The sequence below is a fragment of the Haliotis rubra genome, unplaced genomic scaffold, assembly GCF_003918875.1.
Source record: "Haliotis rubra isolate DU_JTF1 unplaced genomic scaffold, ASM391887v1 Scf1, whole genome shotgun sequence".
NCBI lineage: Eukaryota > Metazoa > Mollusca > Gastropoda > Lepetellida > Haliotidae > Haliotis > Haliotis rubra.
The window spans coordinates 10,476,281-10,503,924 of NW_025764891.1; the positions used below are offsets into that span (position 1 = coordinate 10,476,281).

The following is a 27,644-nucleotide window of genomic DNA, read 5'->3' on the forward strand; positions in this document are numbered from 1 at the left end:
GTATAGATCTGTACTCTGACAGTGACACGTACTGGACCTGGGGCAGAGGAAATAAATGACTCATGTCCACGTGTTTATTGTGTATTAAGATACACTCTGTCGTGGTCAACTTTTTCAAGGACATTTCATGAAAAGAGTTGCCCCTGACACTTGTTTTGGCAGAAATCACGTGACATTACTGCGTGTGATTGTCTGTGCGTGGCTCCGCCCCCTTCCCACATACTGCCAACACAGTCACATTTATTTCCTATCTTCCATAAATGTTTAACAATAACAGGACATTAGTCACTATATATAGCACTTGTGTATGGCTTTGTGACCGCAGCCGTGGTCTACTTACACATAGAGGGGGCGGTGGTGTAGCCCAGTGGTTAAAGCATCCGCTCGTCACGCCGAAGACCCGGGTTCGATTCTCCACATGAGTACAATGAGTAAAGCCCACTTCTTGTGTCCCCCGCCGTGATATTGCTGGAATATTGTTAAAAGCGCGTAAAACCATACTCACTCTCCCACTTAACGTAGTGCTGAGCTGATTTCACCCCTAGTCGTATCATACATTACCATAGGTGTTGTTAATTTGCCTGTCACTCGGCATTGCAGACAGCAAAGCTTTCTTCAACTTTCCATATTTTTTTAAAAGACCATGCACATGATTGGTTGGTAACCTGTTAAAATCATCGGTATATAATAATAATAATGTTCACAAACACAAGCAAATATGAGTGATCTGAAGAAAGGATTAAAGTTCATCCGTTAAAATTCCATCGGTGATATGTAAGAGAACTGTCTATGTCCATATCACTGACCTTGGGGTGACAAAGAACTTGATCTTAAAAGCCGTGGTGGGACATATTATGTTCAATGATTGGATTTGCACTTGAAAGCCTATAGGCTAAAGGAGGATTCAATGATTTGCACCTCAGGTGACAGGTGTCATCTGATTCCAACTAAGATATTATTTATATGCAATTACGGTATATATGTTCAACTAATGAATTTATGTTATAACGTTTTAGGGTATGAAAAACAAAGTGTTTTAATTGCATCTACCAGAGAAGATCCGGGTTAGAAATGGTATTCTGCAACCCATGCTTGTCGTTAGAATTTCTAACGGGATCGGGTGGTCAGGCTTGCTGACATGGTTGACACATGTCATCGTATCTCAGCTGCGTAGATCGATGTTCGTGCTGTTGATCACTGGATCGTCTATTCCAGACTCGATTATTTACAGACCAACGCCATATAGCTGGAATATTGCTGAGTTCGGCTTTAAACAACAAACACAAATTGACGACATAAAGCAAGTACCGGGATGGGGAACAATGTGGAACAGCATGAAACATTCAAAGAAATTTGCATATTTTTTTAATATCATGAGCAAATGCACAGGTTTTGTGAAAAACATGGAACAATCACGAACAAACGAAACTTGCCTAAGGCACAATGAAGACATTTTTTGGTAAATGTACCAAATCAAAGAAACATTATAAACCAGTGTGGCAATTTAACTTGAATAGGACACAAGCTAGAACACATTCACAAAATCAATGCTTGGCTTAACTGAAGTGAAGTATTCTTCAGTGTGTATTGGCGCTTTTTATTGTGTATAAATGGGTAACTTGCCATGTCAATATAGATGTAAGTTCACGTAGAGCAAGCACAGAAACATAGTTTGTCAGGAGCAGATATTTATACATGACTGACTGACTGACTGAATTTGGTTTTACGCCGCTTTAAGCAATATTTCAGCAACATCACGGCGGGGGACACCAGAAATGGGCTTCACACATTGTACCCAATGGGATTCGAACCCGGGTCTTCGGCGCTACGAGCCAACGCTTTAACCACTAGGCTACCCCACCGCCCCATTTATACATGAAGCCTTGAAGAAACAAACAGTAGGATGTACATGGTCATGTGTATAGTGTTGGTTGGTTTGTTGTATTACGCCGCACTCAGCAATATTCCAGCTATATGGCGGCGGTCTGTATATAACCGAGTCTGGAACAGACAATCCAGTGATCAACAGCATGAGCATCGTTTGTCGCCTCTTACGGCAGGCATGGGTTGCTGAAGATCAATTCTAATCTGGATCTTCACGGGTCATGTGTATAGTGGGTAATCATGCCCATCCTCCTACAAACACAGCTTGTCGTTGGAAAGCAGCCTTTGTAAACACTACGATATCTACCTAAATAGCCATGTCAAGCTGAAGTGGGACATTTAAGAGTAGGTAAATAGATGCCGTGGTAAGTAATATTCCCCAGCGACTTATAATTTTTACCAGACGTACCTCATGTGGAAAGTCAAAAGGATTTATATGAGGTAATCCTGCATTTTACATTTGCACTAACAATAAAAAAACTGAACTAACGAAAGTAAATTTATCTCTTGGTAGCGTCTTTTATCACTGTGTAGGTAAACCAAAGATTCATAAATGTGAATAATACATTGTGATAAGGATTATAATGGTGTCTTTGGCTTCTTTCTCACTCATGTAATCTGTCAACAGCATTTAAAATATCTAAATTTGATCAATATGGGAAGGGAAGTAAAATTTGATCAATATGGGAAGGGAAGTAACTCTCCACAAAACGAAACGAGGTCTATGGATTTCAGTATTGTCCATGCTTCTAAATCATCAATTGATGTATTCGGTATGCTAGAATTAGGTATGCTAGAGTATAAAGGCTTAATGAATATACGCGACAGAACCCTTTCCATACCAACAAGAAATCTCAGCCAAATGCATTGTCGATTGTACGATTTAGACGACATCATGGTCATGTGGTAATGAATCACTATCAAAGTGCGATATTACCGGATGTTTGTGAAAAGGTGCATAAACAGAGGATATTATATGAGTGCCAATGTCATATTATGTTTACGACACGAGTTCCTAAATGTTGGTATTTCCCGAGAGAGAGCGAGTATTCATGACGTCACGTCACCATGACAAAGTGATATTTTGCCCTAGGGCATCGTATGAATTAAAATATGAACCCAGATATGTTCGCCCTCGTAGGTAATAAACGATGTTTTGTAACTTACAGGCTGAGCATTTCGGAATGTTAAATAGCCTGGTTATTAAAGGGCTCGGTTGGCACGCCGACGAACCGAATTCCATTTCCTACACAGGTATACTTGTGAGTACTACTTCTTTATTAAACCTCCCTCCAATCTTTAGTCCAATCAAGAGCAATATTACGATTCATTGCCAAATACTGAAAATATTCCGAATCCAAGAAAAAAGTTACATTCTCATCTCAATCTACGAAGAGATTTCCAAGCCTTCGGAACTTGGGACATGTATGATAGAAAGATGTTACAACTACTATGTAATAAGCATTCATTAGCATAAATCTGCTGTTCAACAGTTTGTAGTTTTTTCGTCGGAATGTTCTGAACCAATGACACTCCACTGGTCCTTCAGAAGATTCAGCTTCTTGCTCTCTTCAGCCCTGAGTCTTCTCTTATTAAGAATGTGTCTGTACAAGTAGTGAATTCGTTCTGCCTCGCGCTCGGGGAAAAAGAACGCCACCATTTTGTGCCTAAGCCTCAGTCCATACGCTTGCAGGAGAACAAAGACCAACACGAGGGAGTAAAGGGAGATAAGTAAGTAAAGAATTTTCCTCGGTTGCTCAGTAGGAGACGGAAGACATCTTTTGAAGTTCAGAACATCCTCAAACGATTTCGAAACGCTGATGCCTTCAACAACTGTTCTAAACATGTCAGCGAAAGGCCCGGATCCGCTAACATTTACCTGTAGCCATACTCCTCCTGTTACAAGAAAATCCACATCTCCATTTCTTTGAAGGATTATGAGAACATAATACAGTCCATAATCGACAAGTATCACCACAGCTGACAGAAAGATGTGCAGCATCACCTGCGTCAATCCCATCGTCCATGACAGAGATTCCAATCGGCTAAGGTTGAGGGTTAAGGAATTAATGTATTTCTTCTTTTCTACATCTTTCAGTGGATATAAGGCTTTACTTTCGTCCTCAGCCCGAATGTGTTCGTCCAGATACTTGATTTGATCTCGGAGATAAATGTTGTCAAATTTGAGACTGCGAAGATATCGCCTGACATAGAGGCAGGCTTTGATGAAGGCCGAGATGAGGAAGATGATGAGGATCCGATTGAGGATCTTGAAGATGAAGACAGCAAAGTCCAGTTGCTCTTGTAGTCTCCTCTTCAGCTCCCGGACTCTTTGAATAGGGTCACTTGAAGTGTTGCCTCTGACGTCGATGACACTGGAGCTGTTAATGCTGAAACCCAGAAGCTCGTCGATCTCGTCAAACCTTTCTGTGACTGTCTTGGCGCTGGACTTGATCACTGTGTTATTTGCCCACTTGCAGATATTCGATTCCTTCAGTGGGTCACAGATGGACTTTGACTTGATCGAGTCACACAGTGAAGGGTCGCTGTGGATGCAAATCAAGAGATTAAGTTTACATTTTATATGACCGGTGTTGAGTGGAGTGACAAAGGTATGTAGATTTTGGATTAGATCCATTCACCAAACAATGGAAACAAACACACTTAGGTACTTCCCGTTTAATATCCTGAAGGACCCGTGAAGATCCGGGTTAGAATTGGTCTTCAGTAGCCCATGCTTGTCGTAAGAGGCGACTAACGGCATTGGGGGGTCAGGTTTGCTGACCTGGTTGACATATGTCACTGGTTCCCAATTGCGTACATTGATGCTCATGCTGTTGATCACTGGATCGTCTGGTCCAGACTAGATTATTTACAGACCGCCACCATATAGCTGTAATATTGTTGAGTGTGGCGTAAAACTAGATTCACTCACTCACTCAAATCCTGAGGGAGGGCTGAAGGTATTCCTTGAGCAAAACATATATCCTATCGTTTCAAATATACTTTTTCTCTATAAAAAGGCATCAAACAATGTGTTGGACTCAGAAAACACTAATTTGCTGAAAATCCACTTTGGACATTTAAAGATTATTTGTTTTCGCTAACCCGAGAACAGTGTTACACATTCAGGAACAGCTTCTTTCTTCATCAGAATGTTGTCGGTTTCTTATACTCAGTCGTCTTTAGCAAACAACAAATACCACTCAGAAATGTAACTATTCCGAAAGTTATATAATTTCATATTAAAACGTTACACCCTCACGGTTCATGTTGTATAAATATATAAAAACTAAAATGTTTTCATTTCACAATCAAGCATGTGATAACATTTACTTATAGTTTGGCATGAAATGCATGTGGATCCGGTTTTTGTAAATATCTTTTCATCCAATGACCCAATCGATCTCAAACTGTGCAACACGGCCGCTGTTACAGGTCATTGGCTCCCTCCCTCTGCAAGCAGTTTGCGTTCTGCTGTATATTTTGTTGACAGTTACATAGACAGCTTCTTCAATACAAATGCATCAAAACGGTGATTTACAATGTGATTGGGTTGTCTGACAAAACATCCACTTGCACAGTTTGAGATCGATTGGGTCATTGGATAAAGAGATATTTACAAAAACCGGGTCCACATGCATTTCATGCCAAACTATAGATTCGTAGTTGTGCTATTATCAAAGTCACTGAAACGGAGATAAAATCTTTCCAAGAACAGTTAAACATAGAGTGTTTCGAAATGTGTCTTCGCGGTGATCTTCAGCTAATTTGCATTTATATATCGAGTTTAGGCTCGAATGAATCATACTACTTACTTTAAACTTCAAATTATGAACACACAATCGTGGGTGAAGTTGTCGGGAACCTATTTTAAACCGACATTCCCCTTACATCACGAATAATTACTGGCGACCTGTTCTATCCCGATATTCCAACTTGGATCGCCTTTTACGTTAAGGACAGTTTCTTACACAGACTCCCGAATATCATCCTACGACCAGTAGGATAGGCAGCAATAGGCTGCTGTGCACCTATTCTGACTCGCAATTGCTCGGGAACTACCTTAACCCCAAGTCCAGACAGGGAATCCTTACTAGTACATGTTTCTTATGACGTTTCTTACACGGAATCCCGAAAGGAATCTCTTCTGACGCCAGCACAGGTTGTTGGGGTCTAACAGAGCCCGGAATCTTCAGGGATCGCCTTTCTCCACAACCAGAGAATTCTTGGGGGCTGGTCTAACCCGAATCATCAGCGGACCATTATTACCAAACAAAGAATTGAAAACTGACAATATAGTTATGACGTCTCACCATTTTCTACCGAAGATGAAGGCCTGTGCTGTGGGCTGCCCTTGGCTGTTACTCGGGTCATTGTTCCTTCCATTTGATTGGCCTCTACTTCGAGAAGCGCCCGTTCCTGCCGAAGCCTTACAGACCTTGATGGAGTCCTGTATTGTTTGCTTACAGTCTGCGTACATGAACTGCAGTTGACCAGCACACCCCTGGGGAAACAAAGTATTCCATTGCATAGGCTATCGATGGACCAATCTAAAACGAGTTATAAATTAGATTTGCATCCCAAACAACGACCAATATTAATTTTGATGTTGAGTGCGCATATGTGATACATAAACCAAATAAAATAATAGTTAGATATCATGCACAACCTATTTCCTTTTTCAGTACTTTATACAGCTCACTAGGAATAACGAATAGTTTTGGGTGGCAACAGCTAAGATACAGTGTGCGGACACCTTGTCTCGTCACTTTCTTCATACAGGACATTAAGATTTCCATGGTACTTTTATCAAAATGTAGTTACACAGATTCAGCTAATATAATCGAGGACAAGCCAAGGTGCAGGTTTTCAAACAAACCACCATGGGATACACATCTGCATTAGGCGAGTGAATGTTATTAAACAGTTTTATCTACGTGGGTCGTCAGTCTCAGTGAACGTTGCGTGTCACTGTAGTCCGACGGCTTGAGTAAGTGAGTAGTTTAGTTTTACGCCGCACTCAGCAATATTACAGCTATATGGCGTCGGTCTGTAAACAATCGAGTCTGGACCAGACAATCCAGTGATCAACAGCATGAGCATCGATCTGCGCAATTGGGAACCGATGACATGTGTCAACCAAGTCAGCGAGCCCGACCACCTGATCCCATTAGTCGCCTCTTACGGCAAGCATGGGTTACTGAAGATCAATATTCTAACCCGGATCTTCACGGGTGCGTCCGACGGCTTGATTGGTTGCTCACAATGTCAATCACTTGGTTGGACAAGACTCGATAATTTACAGATCGCCATCATACGTATACAGCTCTAATGTTGCGTTTAATACAAAGGCAGTTAAAGTCTGTGCAGTGAAACCAGTGAGTTGACCTTTTCAGCATCGAGTCATCCGGACCACACTGTGCGTCATCCTATTCCTATTGGTACTGCGACAAGTACGTGATACTTGAGACTAATCTACCAGGGAATCTAAACAGCGCTTAAACTAATAACTATGCCAAACCCATGATAAACGTTGCGGGAGCATTTGTCGCTAATAAATCTACCACCTTCTTCATTTGACGGGTTCTGTTTTCTGTATTTGAACAGAATTATTACAGAATTGTTTAGATAAATGTAACAAAGACGAAAACTTCTTGCCTTTGACGAGTTGGCATCAACAACCGACTCCTCAATATTGTTGACTTCCGTCCTGAAGGATGTCAAGGCCAATCGAATAGCGGATGCTTTTCTCTCAACCACTTCCGCCGCTTCTTCAATGCTCTTCTGTTGCTTAGCAATTGGTTCTAGAAGCTGATGATGTAGGGCGAGACTTTGATTGAGGACCACTTCTGCTATGCAGGCTACAGACGATGCGGCCTGTAACCATGGGGAAAAATTACATATCGTAATATATTAATAAATAACCACAGGCAAATTTCTAAACCTAATAAGAATAATTCACATTTATTTGACACCATCGGTTAGATGTGACATGCCTGGGACCTATTGCAGAGTCAAACAAAGGTTGAGAACAACAAGCACTGACCAATTACTGTATTAGCCAATAGGCTGGATTTTACCCCGTTGTTAGCATTATTCCAGCGAAAGCTCATTCTGGAGACACTAGCAATGGCCTTCACATATTATGTCCATCGAGCGCTTTAACAGTTTCGCAATCCAACCGCCCTTATTAACATGGAAATAAAGTTTTTATTGACCTCGTTTAAGTTCCTGTGCATGTTTATCACCGGTCCAGCAAGGAGAAGGCCAGGTATTAGAGACAGAAACGCAGTGCGACCTTGACCTGTAAACACGCTCACTGACATCAGTGCTGCCACGCAGCGGGCATGAGGGGAGATAACCAGGAAGACGCACATCACCAGAGTGATCCCCCCTGATATTGCTGCACCTTCCACAAACGAGTAGCGATACGAAAGACAAAGAGCTGCAAACATCACGCATCCAAAAACAGGCCCACCAATATGCCAATCAACGCACGAGTGCATTTCTGACTACGGGTGTGTGTTTCAGGCAAGATATATTTTTTAGACGTTGCTTTCGAGGCTTCTTTTGTGTTTTCTGGTGACGAGACATTAATGAGGGGCGAAGGGATGTGGAAATCGTAACTTCCTGAGGATTGTTGTTGTGTCAGGTTCACGTAGATGGTCGATACCCTACAATAAAAGAAACTATAAAATAATAATTTATTTAAATTTGCATATATGTACACCTCTGGGGAGCTCACAATTCATAAAATTATATCATTTGTCTGATATGACGGCAGAATTATTAAATGAACACTGTAGTTACATCAATGATTAGCATAAGTTAAACTCTTTGTAAAATTAAGGAACAAAACGTGGCCCGTTGCAGTAATTATGTTAAGGCAATGAAAAGTTATAGTTCAGTGGCTTCACCGGGAATGATATTTAAATTCATCTAATATTTCCTTAAATGACCACAATGTGTATATATTAAGTAAATATAATGGAAAATACAAAGACCGTTGAAAGGAACGACGGTACACAGTTCACAGCTCCAAAACGCAACAAAAGTATTCATCTAGTGACAAAATTCAACGACATTGAATTCCTAAGAACGCCGTCTTCAGTATCCTGTCATTAAACCGGAAGTACAGAACCATATCTAAAGTTATGTAGTCCAGATTTAAACCCGAAGTACGAAAGTATATTCACCGTTATACAGACTAGACTTAAACCGGAAGTACGAACTATGTTTACAGCGATACAGTCTAGACATTGTCCGGTATTACAAACTGTGTTTACAGATATGCAGTCTAGACTTCAAGCGGAAATACATATTAAGCAAGTGTACAGATATGCAGTCTAGACGTAAACCGGAAGTACGTAAGTATGTTTACAGTTATGCAGTCTAGGTGTAAACCGAAAGTACATAAACATGTTTACAGTTATGTAGTCTAGACGTAAACAGGAAGCACAAAACCATGTTTACAGTTATACAGTCTAGACATGAACCTGAAGTACATAAGCATGTGTACAGTTATACAGTCTAGATGTAAACCGGAAGTACGTATGTTTACAGTTATGCAGTCTAGACTTGAAAACCGGAAGTACATAAGCATGTGTACAGTTATGCAGTCTAGGTGTAAACCGGAAGTACATAAACATGTGTACAGTTATGCAGTCTAGACGTAAACCGGAAGTACATAAGCATGTGTACAGTTATGCAATCTAGACGTAAACCGGAAGTACATAAGCATGTTTACAGTTATGCAGTCTACACATGAGCCTGAAGTACATAACCATGTTTACAATTATACCGTCTAGACTGCAGTGAAAATGACTGGAGCCCGTGGATAACAGTCATCCTCACAATGAAACTACCGGGCTAAATCAGCACAGTGCACCACCCACAGAATCACGTGACACAAAAACATCATTTTGACATTCCCAATCTGCTTACGACCCAAGTTACAACTACAAACTATGCCCGATGTTTTGAAGATGACCCAAAGTAAGCAATATAATATATGTCTAGTAGATGGATTAAGCAGCGTTTGGGATGGGCGCTCGATGACTACCTTACATGCTACATCAGTGTTCATAGACATGGTGCCTACACAATCTGATTGAGAACAATAGAGGATACAATAGGACAGGTTGTAAGCAGGGAATTCTCCAAGCATCTCTTGGTCTGCCTCACCTATTTCTGAATCGGTCAACTCTACTCTGGCCTCTTCCGCTCCCTCCTTTCTGCAGGTAATCTTTCGGACATAGTCCAGTTTTCCCCGTGGTCGTGTTGTACCCAACCACCCAGCCGTTCCCGACGTCTTTGATGTTGCGGAGTTCATCTCCGATTCCCAGTTGGAGCTCATCTTGTTTGGTTGGATTATACTGATGTTTCACACGATACACACACGCCCTGCCTGAAAATAACAATACTGTTTTAGTGTTTTTCTTCTGTATTGTCCGCAGTATTCCATACATTCTGTCAACTGATCAGACAGTCCACTGATTGACATCATGAGCATCGAGCAAATCTATCACGGTGACATGTATCAACCAAGTCATCCTACGTCACCACCGATCCAGTTAGTCACCTCTACGACATACATTGGATGTTGAAGACTTGGAGATGAGGTGACATTGGGTTTTACGTCGTGCTTGAGAATATTTCGCTCATATGACGACGTGCATGCGTGTGTATGTGTATGTGCGGCTGCTTGTACTAGCCCAGACTTAAGCTAGTTTTATAGTGCTAGCTCACTGAGATACCATGCCGCAGTGAAGCATGAATACCCCACTCAGACACATTATACTGACTCCGAGCCGACCAGTCCTTGATGTACCCATTAATGCCGAGCGCCAGGCAGGGACCAACAAGTACCATATTTTAACGTCTTTTGGTATGACGCGGTCGGGGATGTTGAAGACTTGGATCCTCACGGGTCAGTTTTAACAAGTGAGTGAATTTGAACGCTCCCTCGAACAGTATTTCACTTATACCACAGGGTATGAGCTTGATGGCGGGAGGAAAACCTGAAGTGATCCTGGTTTGATTTTAGACAGTGAGTGAGTGAGTATGGTTTTACGCCGCTTTTAGCAATATTCCAGCAATATCACGGCTGGGGACACCAGAAATGGGCATCACACATTGTGCCCATGTGGGGATTCGAACCCGGGTCTTCGGCGTGACGAGCGGACGCTTTAACCACTTGGCTACCCCACCGCCCTTGATTTTAGAGAGTCTAGAGTTACAAAGGAAGTACGTAACCATGAGCACAGGCCGCTGCTCCAGGTCAGCAGTTGTCCACGCAATATATTTACGTGATTATATCTTTTCAGCATAATCATTGAATCGACAAACCAAACAACTTCATAATGTAGACCTTTCAAATTACGACGTGGCTATTGCTAAGAGCGTTCTGTTAAACATGAACGTTAGGATGTATTAAGATAATATTGTCAATGTTACAGTTTTGTGTAAATGAAAGTAAAATCACATATGACGAAATACTACACTGGGATAAGTCAGCTTTCGTTCACATTTTACATTACATTTACATTAACAGTCTAGAAACATTGATGTAGAATTATTTAGGTTCTTTCAAAGACATAGGCCCATTTCTGGTATCTCCCGCCGTGATATTGCTGGAATATTGCTAAGAGCGGCGTAAAACTAAACTTACTCACTCACTCACTCAAAGACATAGTTCGAACCCACAGAAACTTATCCAAGGACCTTTCTGAGCACAAATCTCTTTTTGTAATCTTACAGGCAAAATACTCGTTATGCCGTGATTATTAATTTGTGATTATTTGTTTAAAAAAGGTCTTCAAAATACAAATTACTGAAAAATGTGACTTATCCTTATCTTTTAAGCAAAAAAACCCAGACATATCAACTGAAATATCACCAATGAAGTACCTTCAGGTTTGCGGCTAAATCTTCTCAGCCCGCTCATGGTGCCTCCTGTGTAGCTCCCAGTTTGACTCGGACTGGCATCGTGTGATGATCTTGTCTTACAGTCACTGGCTTTCCTTCCCCTGGGAGGATGCCCTCAGTTGACTACAACGGGGTCAGTAGTATGATACTGCTGACGCTTTCTGGTAGGAAATGCCGCATATCCGTGTGTGGGCAATAATAATTAAGATGTAGGTTAAAGTCTAATAGAAGAAGACAGTTTTTGTACACTGTGTTCTACTTTTGTCGTCCTGTAATTACCCTGCATGACAAGTTGTGCTGAGTGAATAAGTGAGTGTTATATTGTTCACATACACCCATACAGATGGAGAGAGAAGAGAGAGAGAGAGAGAGAGAGAGGCAGAGAGGGGGGGAGGGAGGGAAGAAACCACACCATAGTACCGATAACAACGCAGCTGTCCGAAAACTTTATAGGAATCTTGTGCATTTTTCAAAACATGGAAATCGTAATTGTGGGACATTGGTCTAGAAATCGTAATTGTAGGACATTGGTCTAGATGCCTGTGCTTGACTGTGAGCGGGCACGTTAAACCGCTACAAGCAAACTTGCCAGACCCACGACCGCCCATCCGGCAGATCCACCTCCGGAACAGATTCGTGACGGAGACGTCAACGGCGGTGACAGAACTAGGACACGCCATGAGCAGACAAACAGTCCTTCGACGACTTGGTATGAGCCTACCGCCCCTTCTGTGGAATGGCCTTGACCCGTCTACACCGTCAACGCAGACTCTAATGGGCACGAACTTACGTCGGTGGCAGCGATGTGACTGGGAGAGAGTGCTCTTTACAGATAAAAGCCGGTTCAGTCTGTTCAGAGACTATGGCAGAGTACGGGGTTTCGACGAAGAGAACAGCGACTGGCACCAAACTGCGTTCAAGAAGTTCATCCGTTCGTTGGAAGAGGCGCCATGGTATGGGGTGGCAATTGTGGTGAGAGAACAACATCCGCGATATGGGGATGAAGTGTTGAGACCTTTTGCGGTGCCTTTTATACGACAACAGCCAAGAGGAGTCATGTTGCAGCACGACAACGCAAGGCCTCACACCGCCAGAATTGTTCGAGAATACCTGCACACCGTTAACGTCAACGTATTGCCTTGGCCAGCGCGTTCGCCAGACATGAACCTCATTGAACATCTCTGGGATCATCTTGATCGTCACCTGAGACAGCGCGTACCACCTTCAGCGAACCCACAGGAATTTGAAAAGAATCTCTTGAACTTATGGAACAGGTTAACTGCTGACGTAAGGGCGGTGGGGTAGCCTAGCTGTTAAAGCGTTCGCTTGTCACGCCGAAGACTCCTTTTCGATTCCCCACATGGGCACATTGTGTGAAGCCAATGTCTGGTGTCCCCCCGCCGTGATATTACTGGAATATTGCTAAAAGCGGCGAAAAACCCAAGTCACTCACTCACTCCTGCTGACGTTATCCATCCAATGAGGAGACGTGTGTTGGCGTGTATGGATGCCGGGGGTGTGGGGTGTGGGTGTGTGTGTGTGTGTGTGTGCTATTGAGACTCCAGCCTCATTATGTGACTCTCTGTGCACATTATTTTAATGAATTGAGTGTATTTTTTATTACTCTTTTTTTTCTAAAATGAAGCATATTTTTGTATATTTAATGTCAATGTTACTCTGATATTAGTCTAAGAAAGTAAGGTATTCCATTGTCGCAATCTGACTTAAATAAATACATAAATCCAAAGGGAAAATAATTCTGAATTCTTAATCCCAGGGACTAGCCAAACCTACAAGGTCCCACTTAAGTTAAATTTATGTAGTCTTGTCAATGCCAACCATAATTTCTGTTTGTTACCCAGCCAAAAGTTACAACCACAGCTTGCCATCTCCCTTCCTATCCACAGGCCCTTGTGTCTTTGCGAGGATTAAGGATTTTATAAAATATATACGAAAATTTGAGATGACCCCGACTCGAAATGCTTCACAGTAAAATACATTGTGACAAGGTCATGGTGTATTGTACTGTGAAGCATTTCGAGTCGGGGGTCATCTCAAAAATATTATTTTTTTAATTATTAATCCTCGCAAAGACACGAAGGCCTGTGTTCCTATCCTCCCTTCTCTTCCCTCACTTTGTTGCACAACTGACACAACCTGACACAAGTCTACAGTCTGGTTTCTTGGTTATGCTGCGCTGTCGGTTCACTGCTGCATTCGTCACCACTCGCCTCATGGTCATGCGCCAATATGAAATCCTTCCAGAGGGGCACGATTCGCTGTTCGGCTTGTCCGGGAATAACACGAGTTGGTCACGACATTCTTACTATCAGAACTACTTTAAACAGGAACGATGACTCTATTCTTCTTTGATTTTAATGGTATTTAATATCACCGCAGTACTCATGCATTGTATTGATGTTTGTGTTATTAAAGAATTAAACCTTTTGATACAACTAAAGGAAGGAGAAAAACTTATTTGTTAAATACTTATTCTGACGTAATTATTACCATATGTTGACCTGATACTTCCAATTATATTTCTAAATAGGGTTTGATAATCACAAATGGGATTTGTTTTATTAAATATGTAAATAAAATTTACAAAAGCTACATTATATCCCAAAGCAGAAACTCAAAATTACTTTAAAATATTTCTCACACTGAACAATCGTGTAATTTTGCTGTCATACCCCAAGTGGAATTTCAAATGAATTCGCTGAAAAATATATGAATGACCAAAAAGAAATCAGACTAATATATTCCCAGAGATTTGAAATATATGCCCAATATTAAAGATTAAAGTTGATTAGTTACATGTAGATATATGTCTACTATTATTGTTTTGAAACTCGTAGCGATATATGATGATAATTACATTTCCTTAAATTATTGGAAGCGCACGTACAATCTCCATAGCAAGCCCGCAAGATCGTCAGAAATACCCTTAGTTGGACCCATGAGAGCCGTTATGTCAACAAACACACGTGCGTGTATTTGAATCTCTCACCGTCAATCGCATGATCCTTATCAAAAACTGGTTAGCTAAGTTCTTTGTACTTTCAATATGACGATATATATTTTTCATGATTCTTTAAACAATGACATATGCCATAACCTATTTAAGTACCAGGGATTATTTTTACCAAAGCACCGCAGTAATTTACGCGCGTTCTGATTGGTTTGTCGTATTTTCGCGCACAAAACAAGCACCAATAGGGGGACGATTCTTCTTGGAGGTTACGGAAAGTGGCGAGTGGTGCCGAATGTTGGTCACGAATGTTCACTGTTCAAAGCGCAACAAGAGTGACTGGCAAAATTGTTACTTTTCTGTGTTTCTCAGCACTTTGTACAAACATGGCGCGATTTCTACTTCCGTTTGGTGAACGAGGTCGTCTTTTCGTGTCAAATAAGTAACTCTTTTTGTAATTCAGAATTCGAAGGGTGTGTTTAATATTGAACTTAAAACTGCAGTTGGAATTGCCCATTCTAACTTTCTGAATTCAATTGCATAGTTATGTGTGAATCCGTGTTGCGGCACTTCCTCTTCCTGCTAGCCAAGTTGTAGTTACTTGTAAAGATCAAGGTTAGAATTGTCATTCCACCCGACTCAGTAGGTGACGGATCATCAGTGCTGAATACAGCAGAATAAATTCAGGACGAAGCAGATGTGACCTGTCTCATAATAGCATTATTTTTAAATACTGTCATTGGGCTGCCTGTTTCATAGATTAGGTGAGCCGTGAAGCTCCGTGTTAGAATTGATCTTCAGTAACCCATGCTTGTCCTTAGAGCCAACTAACGGGATCGGGTGGTAGGGCTCGCTGACTTGGTTGACACATGTCATTCGTTCCCAGTGACGTAGATTGATGCTCATGCTGTTGATCACTGGATTGTCTGGTCCAGACTCAATTATTTACAGACTGCCGCCATATAGCTGGAATATTGCTGAGTGCGACGTAAACCTAAACTCACTCACCTTCAGCTGTATTTTAGTTTAAATCTCACTCTTAGCCAACTAACGTGATCGGGTGGTCGGGTTCGCTGACTTGTTTGACACGCATCATCGTTTCCCCTATTAGGCCAATGCTGTTAACTTATGATGTTGACCACTGGATTGTCTTGTTTATTTTCAGACCACCGCTATTATACAGGAGTATTGCTGAGTTTCGGCGTTAATTAACAAATAAACAATTTAAACAAGGGAGATGGGAGTCAGTGGGGGCCACCGACATCAGCTGTGGACGGAAAAAGTGGACAGAGCACGATGAAAAAGCCGGAATTTCGCTTTGGACATACTCTATAGCCTAACCCAACCTTTCCAAACTTGAGCGTGGAGCGCAATAGTACAGTGGTAAGGCGTTTGCCTATCACGCTGAAGACCCGGGTTCGATCCCCGGTGGAGGCACATTGGTTCGGGTCCCGAGGTGCGTAGTAACGTTGGACAGGATACTTAGATCCACATTGTCTCAGTTCGCCCAGCTGTAAAATGGGTACCCGTGAGGATGTGCTGGCAATGTGAGTGTTTAGTTCATTGCGCCTAACAGGCAGCATGTATACTCCCCAGGGTGTTGAAAAAGTATAGACAAATATGATAGTGTCCTATGACCGGGGATAGTAATGTTCGTAGCGCCGTAAGCAGGCAATGCGCCTGGACATGAGCGCCATATAAGCGGACTATTACTATTACCATTACTTGAACCGCTCATGAAATAATCACGTGTCCTCTGAAGCACTCATAAAATACCCATTTTATACATCATGGCTGAAATGTATATTTCGTTATATACATAAGTGCTTGTACGAGGAAATGTTTTATAATGTTTGGTAAGTAATAATTGCATTGAAGTAAAGAGTACTTCTTACATTTTGACAAGAATAGTGTGTTCATCTTCATTTAATGCAGTTCATACCCACGTTTATGGATATCACCTTTTTCTTCTAAACATATTGCTACTCTGTTACTCTTAGTGATTGATTGAGTGAGTGAGTGAGTTTAGTTTTACGCCACACTCAGCAATATTCCAGCGATATGGCGGCGGTCTGTAAATAATCGAGTCTGGACCAGATAACCCAGTGATCAACAGCATGAGCATCGATCTACGCAATTGGGAACCGATGACATGTGGCAACCAAGTCAGCGAGCCTGACCACCCGATCCCGTTAGTCGCCTCTTACGACAAGCATGGGCTACTGAAGATCAATATTCTAACCCGGACCTTCACGGGTTGTTACTCTTAGTGTACCATCTAACGGGATAGTCTACACAGTGCTGTAATTAATTATATCCTGTTACTGAATTATCCATAAATCTACAATATACATTATATATAATCTATGTCCGATAATTATAGCATAATTACTATCACTGATTAGCGCATCCATGCCATGAATGTGAAAACGTGAGCACCGAATTGATTGTTTTTTCTATTCCCTCCATGAAGCGCCGAGTATGTCGGTTTTCAATGGATTCGTCTCCACTTCTTTGCTTCCCACAGAGAGGTACTGAAAACGTTATACAAAATGATTCTATTGAAACTACTTTTTATTCTTTGACTGAGTTGACCGAGTCGGACCAACCCATCCATTTGGTATCCTCATAGGAATAGCATGAGTTGGTTGGGTCCCGTTAAAACCTAGAATCCCTAAAGCTCACCATACGGCATTTTATTATACTCAAACCCCAGCCCCACCCCCACACACACACACACACACACACACCACACACACCACACCACCCTTCGACTGTCAGCAAGGGTGTTGACTGAGGGTATTGGGGGTATGTGTGTGAGGCTTCAGTAGGAGTGATGAGGTTGTGGAACAGACAGGGTGGTGTTGAACTGGGGGTTTTGGGTTGTCTGTGTAGTGGCATTACCTTTCGAGACGTGATCAGGTCAATCAATGACTGACGGGACGTGAAGGCCCCACGATGTTGAGGAAATGGGACACACAGGTCAGTCCTGGTATCCCCCAGTTCCTTACGCTCGGGGTTTTGGTGCGGATATGCCACTTTAGCATATGATCCTAACACACTACTGCAAGGCATACTCAAAGGGTATCGTATATCATACCAATGTCGGAAACGAACATTTGTGTTCGACGCGACAAGCTAACGCCTCACCTCTGAGCTACCACAACGGCCAACAAAGACACATTAATTTTGATACTTTATTTGTAGAAGGTACAGTAACAGCGAGATCCATGTTCACAACATTATGAAAATGAAGAAAATATATTAAAAACTATGAAAATATATGTACATCGTCACACACAGATATCACATGAAGAGATGTAAATGAAGAAGTCACGGTTTCCGTACTACATCAAGTGAGTAAGATTTACTGTTGCTGGGACCAGTATTCCACCCGTGACAAACAACCACAAAAGAATATTCAATTTCACAATTTACAATTTCAATCTTATTTCGTACTGAAGAGGCCACAGGCCTATAGTACATATACATATATAATGGGGAATTACATAAATAAATATATTTACATTACAGTGATATACATTTTGTTCTATACAACATTGCAATGTGGATGAACATGGCAAGATTTTGTAATATATTTTGATTTTTACTGCTTATAAGGGTAGAGAATTTTATGATGCTTGGATGGATATAGTAATATCTTTTAATGTATTTACAACGTATTGAGTTATATGATGGACAGATGAGGAGAAAGTGATATTCATCTTCAATTTCATTTAAACGACAAAGTGTACATATTCTCTCTTCTCTTTTAACATTTTTATATCTGCCGCTTTCAATCAACAAATCGTGAGATGAACATCGGAATCTTGCTAGTGATCGCCTAAATTTCATTATATTAACACATGATAAGTATACTTCATTGAATAGATCTTTTTTAAATTTTGAATAGTAAAAACATTTACTTGACAAAGATATTTTCTCACACCATGTTTGAAGATATATGTCTTTAAGTCTTATGGTTAACGACTGAATGAATGACGTATGTGATTCTACATATTGTGCATTCCAAACGTTTCCGAAGCCAATAGAGAATAAGAAGTTCTTAACATGAGATGTCCAATTTCTTTGTCCATTTTCATCATACAATAACATCATATTATAACATTTTTTCGGTAACCGATATGGAGGCAAGAATATTCGTAAGGTGCTGCACAGAATTGCGAATATGGAATTCTACTTCACGACCAGCGTATGCTGGCACCGCCAAGGGACGCAATTCTCCACGCAGAGTTACGTTGCCCGTATGTCAAACCCAGCAGCGTTGATCGACGAACATGCTGTTGATCACTGGATTGTCTGGTCCAGACTCGATTATTTACAAACCGCCTTCAGTTAGCTGGCGTGCGGCGTTAAGCAACACAATAAATGAGAGTACAATGAGAATTGTTACGCCATAAATTATACCAACAGAATGGTGAATCTGTCCAGTTACTTTCGACTTAACCATCTCCGCCATTCCTTGAGACTGTGTACATCCCTCTCTGCCGATCTCATTTTCCTTTTCAGCAAAATATGGCGACACAGAAAACTGACCCTTTCCATCTCCCTCTCTGGGAAGAAGAAAGCGGCAATCTTGCGTCTCAGTCGAAGCCCATAAGACTGTAGCAATACGAACAGGATGACCAGTGTGTAGAGAGTTAGTATCAGATACAGAATGTTCCTTGGAGACTGTGAAGCTTCTGGAAGACACTGCTCAAAGCTGAAAGTATTATTGAAAGCGTTTGAGGTGCTCAAGCTCTCCAGAATGGTCTTAAAGAAGATCGCTATGGGCTGAGAACCCTCCACATCAACGGCTAATGTTGCACCGCCAGAATACGCTATATCAACACCTCCGTTCTCCTTTACAAGCATTAGGACGTAGAAGATTCCGTAGTCTACAAGGAGGATGATAGTAGCTATGATGATGTGGAGGACAACTTGAGACATGCCAACTTTCCACGCGAAAGATTCAGAGTCGACTAATTTCAGCGACGTTGAATTGATATACTTCCTCCTCTCTCGTTTCAGAAGAGGGAGAACAGCACTCTCTTTGCCCGTTGCCCTCAGCTGCTTATCAAGATTCTTCAGCTGGGAGGTGATATAGACGTTGTCAAACTTGATCTTCCGAAGGAATTTTTTTAGGTAGATCCCAGCACTGACAAAGGCAAGAAGAACAAAGATGATGAGGAGTTTATTGATGATGCCGAAGACGTGTACCACCTTGTCCATCTTCCTCTGCACTTCCTTCTTTATGTCTTCTATCCTCTGGACAAGGTTAAAGGAAGTGTTCCCTCTGATGTCCACAACCTTGGTACTATTCAATCTGACATTAAACTTGTCAGAAAGGCCTTTCAATCCATTCCTAATTGACGAGATGCTTCTTTTAGATCGGCTTGAAGGGTAGCAGAGTTCCTCTATTCCTTCCAGAGAAGTGCAGAAGGCGTCCGTCTTTGGTGGCTTTATCTCCACTTCTTTGCTGCCAACAGGGAAGGGGTGCTTGAGAATTACTTTGGCCAAATACGTAATGCAATATTTTTGCTGTTTGTTTTCATTTCGACAGTGTGGAACATTATGCTTAACATAAGTTCAAATGACTTTTTATATATTTTTAAAGAGATCAACTGGGCATCTTGATATAGTGACAATCAAATTATGTATTGTATGTAGCTACATCACTTCTACATAAATATGTTTTTGTAAATACCATTTCTTTCCAAATACTAGTAGTTTGCTGCATGGGAGTTTGTGGACTGTTATGTTCGGCTCCTTCTGCAACTTCGTCACATTGGTGCATCTTTCTTTAATTTGCTCCATGCGGCTAAGGCACTCCTGTAGAAGAGACAATATACAGATAAGATATATTCTGACGATGATATAGACGTTGGTACGAGCGAGAGGAACTCAAAACTTATAGCTGAATACGAGCTCATTATCTTATCATAGGTGAGGTGAAATGGGGTTAACTTCGTACTTAAGAATATTTCGCTCAAATGACGACGTGCATGCGTGTGTATGTGTGGCTGCTTGTACTAGCCCAGACTAGCGTTTGTCTCGCCGAAGACTCGGGTTCGATTCCCAAGATGAAGCCTATTTCTGGTGTCCCCCTCCGTGATATTGCTGGAATATTGCTAAACGCGCTCAAAACTAAACTCACTCACTCACTCACTCAACCGATACTTCTTGATGCAACAAGGAAATGATTACAACGGCCTAAGCGCACAAACTCACTCAGTTGGACAATGTTATACTTACTATAACACTTTCGTTGCTGTGCGTGGGTGTGGGTAGACCATCTGTAGTGTTCAGATCTGGACCAGTCGAGGTGAAGGTGAGGTTCTCCGCTTCTTTGACTGCATTCTCCAGGTTGTCTCGTTGCATGGTTACGGAGTCTAAGATCTGGTTGTGGAGTGCCAGTGTTTGGTTCATAACAACCTCTGCTACACAGCCAACAGATGTTGCTCCCTGAAGGAAATTGTGTCATGATACAGTACATATATATCATTATATCTAAGAGCAGCTATCAAAATGACACCATTACAAGTGTAGTTATCTAACTGCAGCTTTGGAGCGAAAATAGTGAACGCCTCTTTAGCCTTATTGAATAATAATATCATGTATCAGACGTTGGAGAAATTGAGGGGAACTGTACCAAGTCTTCGACGCGATGAGCGAACGCTTGTACAACCAGATGACCTTACCAGACTATCTTACCACCCCACCGTTGCTATCAATCCTGCACGAACGCACGCACGAACACATACACATACATGGATTAACCGCTCACACACCTGTCTTCAAGTGCCGCTTCTGTCGTTTTCTCAGTAAATAATGGTAACATTTTTATAAATGACGAACGACCAAAATTTAGCTACTTTCACCTTTAAGTTACATAACATTAAACCATTTTAAAAATCACAGTTACTTTTTTCCGCTTGTATACTTACCTCGTTGATGTTTCTTTGCATGTTCATTATTGGCCCAGTTAGAAGAAGTCCAGGGATGAGGGTCAAGATGGCAGCCCGTCCTTGACTTGTAAACACGCTGACTGACATCAGTGCTGCCACACAGCGGACGTATGGGGAGAAAATCAGGAACATGCCCATGAGGAAGGTTATCCCCCCTGCTATTGCTCCGGACTGAATGAGTGTGAACCTGTATATGTATAACAGTGCTGCAAATATCAGCCCCCCGAGGAACAGACTCGACAGGACTCCACACATCACCCGGACGAACACCTGGACGACAGACATCTGTTTCTCCGGTAAAGTGTCGCTGAACATTTCAATGTCAAGCGTGTCGCTGCTTCCTCCAATAGACGTCAGCGCCATCTGGTCGCTTTTCTTTGGTGGCATAACGTTTTGTGTCATATGCGTGTAAATGCTCGACACCCTGAAATGAAATGGTGGACACTTCATTGATCACTATTTTGGCTGAATTCAATAACGCGTTGGGGTATCCTAGTGTGAAAGCCTTCTGTCGTCACGCCGAAGACTCAGGTTCGATTCCCCACATGTGAAAACCATTTCTGGTGTCCCCTGCCGTGATATTGCTGGAATATTCCTTAAAGTGGCCTAAAATCGTTCACACTGAAACAACACCTCTTTTGATCCATTGTAATCATTGTAATCTGTGCGCAGATACATATTTGTAGTCAGGTCGAATCGTCCCTACATCTATTTCAAAAGAAAATATTCTACTGAAATTTTATCTTGACAGTCAAACGTAATAATAGTAAAACAGCGACGATACTGAGTATGCAAGTCAGCTGGGCCTAGATTTTCGAAGCTCTCTTAGCGCTAAGATAGTCGTAAGTGCCATACATTAACATTAACTTACGACTATCTTAGCGCTAAGAGAGCTTCGAAAATCTAGGCCATGGGTTCTATTTTGATACGATTCCGATAACCCAGACTTTCTAAACTGTAAAATTTATGAAACAACCTGACCGTGTCTGGTAACCAGTTCCAGTGGTTCAAATACTTGGCATAGGAAACGATATAACGTTATCTCATTAGAAAACATACTTCATCATTATTTCGTCCTCTGTTATTAAATGTCTTGTTAAATATTTATTCAACAGTCATAATTCTCTTTTAAAAATACTCGGTGAACCTACTAACCTGTGCATAATGTTGACCATAGTGCTTCTCCTCACAGCACTGTGCAGGTACTCTCTCGGACACAGTCCAGTATTGCCCGTGGTCTTGTTGTGGCCGACAACCCAACCGTTGCCGACGTCTTTGATGTCGGCTATCTCATCCCCAACTGTGAGCGCCAGTTCGTCATGGTAACGAGGATTGTACGAGTGCTTCGCTCGCAACACGCCCGAGTCTGCGGAGGGAATAGAGGTTGATCTAGTCAAGCTCGTTACGCTTTATCTCATCGACAGGCAAAGTACTTAGATGATGGCGCAAACTAATTTAAAGTTTACGAACATATTTCATATCTTTTTACGTAATTACCATATATTTAATGCATGATCTTAATGTGATGAACATGGGTGTCATGATTTTATGGGCGACTCACCTATGAGATTTGTTCTTTGTTTTGGGGTTAACGCCTCAATCAGCAATTTTCTAGCTACACGGAGACGGTCTGTAAATAATGGTGTTAGGGCCAGACAATCCAGTGATCAACAGCATGAGCATCGATCTACGCAATTGGGATACGATGGCATTTGTCAACCAAGTCAGCGAGCCTGACCTCCCGATCCCGTTAGTCGCCTCTTACGACAAGCATGGGTTGTGAAGACCAATTCTAACCCGGATCTTCACGGGTCAGTGATAAAACTACATACATATGAAACGTGTGGTGAACTGAGGTTTTACGTCACGTAGCCCACTGATACATGAGATACCACACCAAAGTGCAACATTATATCTATATCCAACACAGATACAGGATGCGGATTCCTTACCGGCTGGTCCCCATGTTATCCTCATATTGTCAAAGGAAGGGTATCAACAAGTACCATATTTCTGACGTCTTGAGAATGACGCGACCGGGGATCAAACTGTCAACATTCCGCTCACCATAATAGGTGGTCTATTCTGTAGAGAACTGATGTGATATATATATATTGTAGGGAATGTTAGGGAAAAAAAAGATCCAAAGCTGTAAAAGGAAATAATGTTTGGAACTGAAGAACCAAAATAGATATCATCTGTTTTAACATGTCAGCATCGGCACGCTGAAATTTTTAGCCACAGGGCCGTTAAATTTCTGGAAATAATATTGTGTGTACAGTTCAAAATTTACCAATCTAGATTTACACTTGTTTCATTCCGTAGAAGAGGGCAGTGAAACGCCAGGCTCCCAGAATTCGCATGGAGTTGGTAACCAAGACGTAAAACCGATTTATTTTTCATCCAGTCAGGAATACTTAAATATTAACCTCCCTAGCAACAAGGGTCCAGAAAAAGTCAGGTGTGAATAGTACTGTTAAGACGTGGACATATATTCGAACAGAGATTTCTGCTGTAAACTTCAGTCGGATAGAATAAAATTCTAGTTTCAGAATGACTTAATGCTTAACTAGGGTGGCAAGTCCCAATTGGGCCAGGCTATGGACGTTTAGTTACAAATCACGTTCAAGAAATCAAGTTAAAAGTTATGAAAACATGAAAGTTATGATATATCATTAAATATGTGAAACTTAATGGACAGCAAAAAGTACTTCACGTAAATTTGTTGTAGTACGTATATTCTACTCAGAATAAGTTAAGGACAACCCGTTTCTTTCATATTACTTCATTTAATCTTTTATGGCATGGTGAAACTCAGTAGCACTGGTATTGTGCCGGCAAACTTTGAAACCAAAGCGGGGCGATTCGAACCCATGATCAGCGAGGGAAAAGGGAAACCAAGGGACACAACTCGCGGCAACTTGCGACGGCTCAGTATGCTTGGTCAACAGTGTAATTTTCAGCAATGTTGTAAAATGTTTTTTGAAAACGTCTTTCATTAATGTATATAAAAATGACTATTTAGCCCCAGGTACATTGTCTGTGGTATAAATTATCCCAAAGCAACTATAACCATCGTTTCACTCATAAAATTGAATATTTTACCTCAGGTACTTTTTTGTAAGGCAGTAATTCATGCATAGGAGATTCTCTATATCGGTACAATGTGTGAAGCCTAATTCTGATGTCCCCCGCCATGATGTTGCTGGAACATTGCTAAAAGCGGAGTAAAACTGCACTTCCTATTGTAAATGAAAAGCAGTAATTTACCCCAGCTTATAAAATATATTTCCATCATCTAGGATCAGTAAAAACTCTTACCTTCGTTTTTAGACGTTTCCATAGCAATGTAACAGTGACCCCGTGACACACTAATGAAATAATAACACCTCTCATGTTGCAGCTGCTTATATAGAGAGCACTTCGGCCAGTCGATTGGTCATTATGCACGCGCGATGGTGTCACGTACATTTTCCGGTAGATTCATGACAAATGTGTACTTCTCATCACACAGCAGCGTTTTGTAAACATCACCGGGAAATATTTCATGAATCATTTAAATCATATATAGCCTGATCTTTTCAGAATGATACTGATGAAAATATTTTCTTCGTACTTGCAGGGTTAATAGTTGTTCTTGATACAGTAAACTTGTAAACTTCAAAGTATCAGATATAAACTAATAATCAGATATAAATATATATTTTAGATTATTTCCAATGTGTAATATAATTTTCAAACGGCATTATCCTCTTAAAGGAAAAAAATGAAAAGGACTCTCTCTAGACAATAGAAATTATTACACGAACAAGTGTGTCATACGACTTATACGAAACGAGTGTGAAATGTATTAACAAAGCGAAAGGGCAGTACATAATTTTGCACGAGTTTCGTATATGTCGTGTGGCACACTTGCGAGTGTAATAATTTCTTTATTATCCATTTTATTCATGTAGATCTACATTTGTGCAGCAACACACGATAAGCAAGTGTGACTGCCCTGTTCATTGACGTCACGTTCAATTGTAATGACGTCACAGACGACGAAATACAGAAACAATAGTTGCTAAGCAAAAGTGATACGTGCACATGTGCACATATGATATATATGACACTGGTTATGTTTCACCACATGAATAATTAACGAAAATAACAAATACCAGCACATTTGACGATTGTTTATTACTATTACGAATATCGAATAATTAGGCGGTTGGAACATGCTCCGAGATCCGAGCGCCTCATAAGTGGCTTTATAATCATCATCATCATCATCAAGATCGTGATCATTGTTGATTTTTACTGATTAAAATGGATAAATGCAGGAGAGAGGGTTCGGGTGTTCCTCGCAATGAGGCGCCATGAGATCAGGAGGTACCAAACCAAGTGCACCGAGAACAATGGGGAGCCTGACAACAGTGTATCTGGGATGCAAGAGATATATTTCAATTCAATTCAATTTATTTCTCTAAATAAATGGTACATGAGAATACAAAATTAGAATATTCATATAAATTAACATGTCCAGATGGCAAAAACCCAAGAAAGACACCCAGAAGTTAATGTATCTTTGTGGACTTTTTTTTAAGATTACGCGTTTGTTTAGACGAAAACAGTTTGTTGACTTTTCATGATATAATTGAATTCAGGTAAGAAGGTAAATATGTTTGTCTATACAGAAGCAAAGCTTCGCATTTGAACAGATAATGGAGTCCATCTCCCACTGCATGGGAGTTACAGAAATTAAACAGACGATATTTCAAAAGCAAGGCCTGCACATTTGCCTTGTTTTTCCTGAATCTTTGTCAATCATGTTTCTGTCAAAGGGACATAAAATTAAATGATAAATATAATTTCATTAGATTTATCAAAAAGGACAAGGTCGGGTTTGTTGGCTTTTATGCGCCTGATGATATACACCTGACAGAGTTGAGCAATCTCAATAATATACATTTCATATTTACATATGATGATTAACTCGATACAAAGTCACACATTGGCGGTTGTGAGTTGGAAGTAACTGTTCCTGTGCAACAAACAGCAAGCCGTTTGTTTCCATTTTCAGGCCACCTCACATTATTCAATGGAAGGACAAAGAAGGATTGCTCTTTCTAGCAACACACTGAGGTTGAACCCGGTGCCAGAGAGCTTTCTCTTGAAATGTTGAGCCTACTCAGATTTGTAATAACACTTCGTTTGGTCGACATTCATTTCTCTACGGTAAAGCAGTACTGAGCCATCAACAAAATCAGCATTAAAATTTAGATTTTTAATTAACTGAGAAGGTAGGTCGCAATTAAATATTGTCTGACAATGATTCTTCGTGTGATGGTGTCAATACTCGGAATATCCTGTTTCGTCCAATCACCAACACCAAAAGAACAGGTTGTTGTTGTTGTTGCTACTGCTGCTGTTGTTCCTCGTTAACAACAAGGACTCATGTTTGACCATCTTCTAATTTTGTAATTGTGAGGCTTGTTTTGTAATCATGTGTAATAATGGGGCCCACCTTTTCGACCTAGATTCCCAAGATCTAATTATGCTAAGGATTGCATGTGTGACGTTACTTCTTCCCGTCGGTGTACTATTTTATTTCGTCTTGTCACGTCATTATTACATCCAGTCATCCTTTTTTTCCCGAAAGAAACCGCTGACAGGTTATGTCAGTAATGCGCATGTGTCAGGACAGGAAGGTCCGCTCTGACACGAACAACCGGCAATTAAGTTCCATATATGGTATTGACCTAAATTCTAAACATAAATATTGCAATAATCAACAGTACAGTCACGCTGAATAAACTCTATGTAGATTATATATATCAGAAAGAACGCCGTGAATCACTATTGCCAAACGGTTTGAGTCAACGCCGAGACCACACCTCTTTGTTGTG

The 27,644-nt window shown here is 41.0% G+C and overlaps 1 protein-coding gene across 1 annotated transcript; it reads right to left on the bottom strand.

Annotated features, from left to right (window-relative positions):
* Nucleotides 1-1,348: 1,348 nt before the first annotated feature.
* LOC124271183 lies at nt 1,349-25,197 on the bottom strand. The gene is made up of 12 exons (XM_046706625.1): nt 25,075-25,197; nt 22,909-23,119; nt 21,733-22,177; nt 21,041-21,250; nt 20,493-20,617; nt 19,242-20,264; nt 11,797-11,915; nt 10,097-10,294; nt 8,106-8,395; nt 7,546-7,764; nt 6,201-6,391; nt 1,349-4,430 (listed from the first exon to the last, which is right to left on the bottom strand). Exons 1-12 carry the CDS (start codon nt 25,094-25,096, stop codon nt 3,371-3,373), a joined length of 4,113 nt encoding a protein of 1,370 aa, XP_046562581.1. The 5' UTR covers nt 25,097-25,197; the 3' UTR covers nt 1,349-3,370.
* Nucleotides 25,198-27,644: the final 2,447 nt, after the last annotated feature.

Bases quoted from the DNA above. Each gene is read 5' to 3' on its own strand.
- LOC124271183 (XM_046706625.1), bottom strand. From the start codon at position 25,096: ATGGAAACGTCTAAAAACGAAG. The intron at 7,765-8,105 runs GTCAATAAAAAC...CCATGGTTACAG, and splicing joins TGCACAGGAACTTAAACGAG to GCCGCATCGTCTGTAGCCTG. The intron at 4,431-6,200 runs GTGAGACGTCAT...TTGCATCCACAG, and splicing joins TTCATCTTCGGTAGAAAATG to CGACCCTTCACTGTGTGACT.